Source organism: Ostrea edulis, chromosome 8 (assembly GCF_947568905.1).
Source record: "Ostrea edulis chromosome 8, xbOstEdul1.1, whole genome shotgun sequence".
NCBI classification, from domain to species: domain Eukaryota; kingdom Metazoa; phylum Mollusca; class Bivalvia; order Ostreida; family Ostreidae; genus Ostrea; species Ostrea edulis.
The window spans coordinates 18,699,390-18,702,732 of NC_079171.1; the positions used below are offsets into that span (position 1 = coordinate 18,699,390).

The 3,343-nt window shown below is 36.5% G+C and overlaps 1 protein-coding gene across 1 annotated transcript; it reads left to right on the top strand.

Annotated features, from left to right (window-relative positions):
- Positions 1 to 1,312: 1,312 nt before the first annotated feature.
- Positions 1,313 to 2,645, top strand: LOC125662906 (collagen alpha-4(VI) chain-like). The gene has a single exon (XM_048895251.2). It carries the CDS (start codon positions 1,322 to 1,324, stop codon positions 1,961 to 1,963), a length of 642 nt encoding a protein of 213 aa, XP_048751208.2. The 5' UTR covers positions 1,313 to 1,321; the 3' UTR covers positions 1,964 to 2,645.
- The last annotated feature ends 698 nt before the right edge of the window (positions 2,646 to 3,343 follow it).

The window sequence follows — 3,343 nt, forward strand, 5'->3', positions numbered from 1 at the left end:
TTCGAATTTCCTCTCGGTCCGTTGACTTTTCATGAAATTATTGCCCTTGGACTTAGAAAAATAGCATGAATTATTAGTTTACATCCAAGTTTCTGATTTCTGTAGATAAGATATACTACACTCGTTAAAACATTTAGGATAGTAAATAAACAATGTAGCTAAATTATTCATGGTTACCTATATTTCACAGTTCGTTGACTTGGTTAAAGACTTAAACCTAATTATAAATTTATAATTTTTCCTGGTCTAGTCTCTATTCAAATAGTAGTTGATTTCCAACCATTCCTATCCCGGTTCCCCAATTTTCCCTTTTTACCATAACCTACATAATGAACTTATGAATATTCCTGTGATACAGTAATTTTTGCAACCGGTAGGGGACTATGTATTGCCAGCCATGCAACTCTCAGAATGCTTGTTGAAAGTAGATATTAACGGCAAACTAATAACTCCTAATTATGACAAACGGGATGACTTCAGCTTCTCCATCGTCAACTTTCCATATCTATGTAGCAATATTCCATTATATGGTGTTTATACCTCTCAACTCATTCGATACGCAAGAGCTTCTTCTGCTTATGGTAAGATTTTAAATCGAAAGAGGCTACTGATAAACAAGTTGATGGTGCAGGGGTTCCAACAGTCACGTTTAAAGTCAGCATTTCGCAAATTCTATGGTCGTTATAACGATCTAGTTTACCAATACAACTTATCATTGTGTGAAATGCTGTCTGACATATTTCATACCGATTGTTAGGCCGTTCTTATCACACTGATTTTGACTGCGGATAACTCCGTTTACCTGATCAAGATATAGGGCTCACGGCGGGTGTGACCGGTCGACAGGGGATGTTTACTCCTAGACACCTGATCTCACCTCTGGTATACCCAGTGGTCCGTGTTTGCCATACTCTCTATTTTGTATTGCTTATAGGAGTTATGAGATTGATCACTGTTCGTTATATTCACCTTTGATGCACCAATTACAACAAATGCAAAAGGCTGTTAAAATACACACTGTAGCGCATGTCCTCCTGGTGGTAATATAAGTTACAGCAATATTCTCTAGCTCAGATACCGATTTATTCTCGAAATCATGCAACAAATTATGTAATCTTTTTATGCTTAATTTGCAATACTGATATTGGTTTTAATTTTTCTATTAATTTCATCAACAACAGGATCACGTTGCTTTCAGTTTTGGGACTGTTTGGATTTGTAAGTCAAATGACTGCTGCACAAAAGACTGGTAAGAGGCATATATCTTTATTGTTCATTTGTACAATTGAATCCCCAAAATAGAAAACAAGATATGTATTGAATGGAATGTAAAAAATGGAATTTAAATATTTCAGACATCCAAACTACACGATGTCCCCATCCGATGGATATTATTTTTGTGCTGGACGGCTCTGATAGCGTTACATATAAAAACTTTGATAAAGTAAAAAAGTTTACGACAGATATAATCGACCAATTCACTCTTGGTGAATACCACGTTCGTGTTGGGGTCATTGAATTCTCTACATTCATTGGCACAGTCATCGAATTGGGACGATTTAGAGATGTGACGTTACTCAAGTTTCTTATACGCAATATCACAATGTCAAATGACGGAACTGGAACCCATAAAGCGTTAAAACGCATGCGTGAAATGTTTCAAGAACGTGGCAGACCGGATCAGCCGCATATTGGAGTTGTGATCACCGACGGTCTTTCTGTGAGTCCATACTTAACAAAAGAGGAAGCTATGTTTCTCCACCAGGGCGGCGTTGTAACTTTTGCTGTGGGTGTGGAGGGAGACAAGACATTTCAGGCGGAATTAGAGTATATTGCCAGCAGCGAAGATAAAGTATTTCCTGTTTCAGATTTTGATGATCTGCCTTTAAATCTGTCCTCCTCACTCTGTTCCAGTAAGTACACATGTAATTTAATTTGTATAATTAATCTGATGTGCCAGTAGGAGCTATGATTTCCGTATTGCGTGTTACCAGGCCGCCAGGGTTAGGGTTAGACCGGTATACTTTCGTCCGCGTTTTTTTTTTGTTTTTTTTTTGTTTTTTTTTTTGGTTACGGTTTTCCGAACAAATCATTCAACTGTTTTGGTTGCTTGTCTCTATAAAGTTTATCGGGGAATTGTTGAAACTGATACGTTCATTTTGAATTGTGTCTCGCTCGCTGGTAATCGCATTGAAGATTTCAGTCATGCCTCGCTACATGCGTGTGAAAGTTTTTAGTTCAGTAAATCCACTTTAACACTTAACGGTACAACATTGTATAATTGTGTCCCTCCTTTCTGTATAAGCTTTGGTATATCAGGGTGTGCCTTGGTTTGCATTATATAATTTTGTCCCTCCTTTCTGTATAAGCTTTGGTATATCAGGGTGTGCCTTGGTTTACATTGTAGAATTTTGTCCCTCCTTTCTGTATAAGCTTTGCTATGCTTCAGGGGGTCCTTGAGTTTACATTGTAGAATTTTGTCCCTCCTTTCTGTATAAGCTTTGCTATGTCCGGGTTTTATATTCTTTATGGATGATGTTGGTTACTGTTCGTTATTTTCACTTTTACATTACTTTTACGGTACTGACTAAAACCTGGTCTCGGTCCCGGTCTTCGGTCTCGGTCCCGTGACTAAAACCCGGTCTTCGGTCCCAGATTTTTTTATTCGATAAAAACAGAATACATCAGAATATTTCAGCCCCAATTTCTCGCTAATTTAGATATGACATATCATGCCTGCATTCTGATAGTTGATTGATAATATTATTTTCTTCTTTCGTAAAATAATATGTGAAAACTCCGGGACCGGTGTGACCGAGAAGTAAAAACAGTGCTAAAAGCCGGTCCCGGTCTCGATATTTTTTATTTTTCCTAAATAGCCGTTTGAATCTACTTTTTTATTAAAAAAAGATAAGAGTGTTATATTCAATGACATTCCTTTGTATGCACATGTATGTTTCTGATTTATTGTATGTTTGTGTTTTATTCAATTTTCCTTTTTATGTCAAAATCGAACACAACTACGTGACTTTTTTTCCTCCCAAATGAACGCGTTACATTACATTTTTATAAAAAGATAAGGATGTACACGAGAAATAATATATATGTACTTATCCTGGTGTATTTGTTTGTAATTTACTGTTGGATGTAGTTTTTACGAAATTAATTCAATTCTCTCTCTCTCTCTCTCTCTCTCTCTCTCTCTCTCTCTCTCTCTCTCTCATTTACGAGTGTATCGTGAGAATCGCATTAATTTGTTGAATTATGACGTTATATTAATTGTTTTAATCAGGGAAGAAAAGCTTCGATGTAAATATTAGAATAATACAAAGTAGAGTGCACG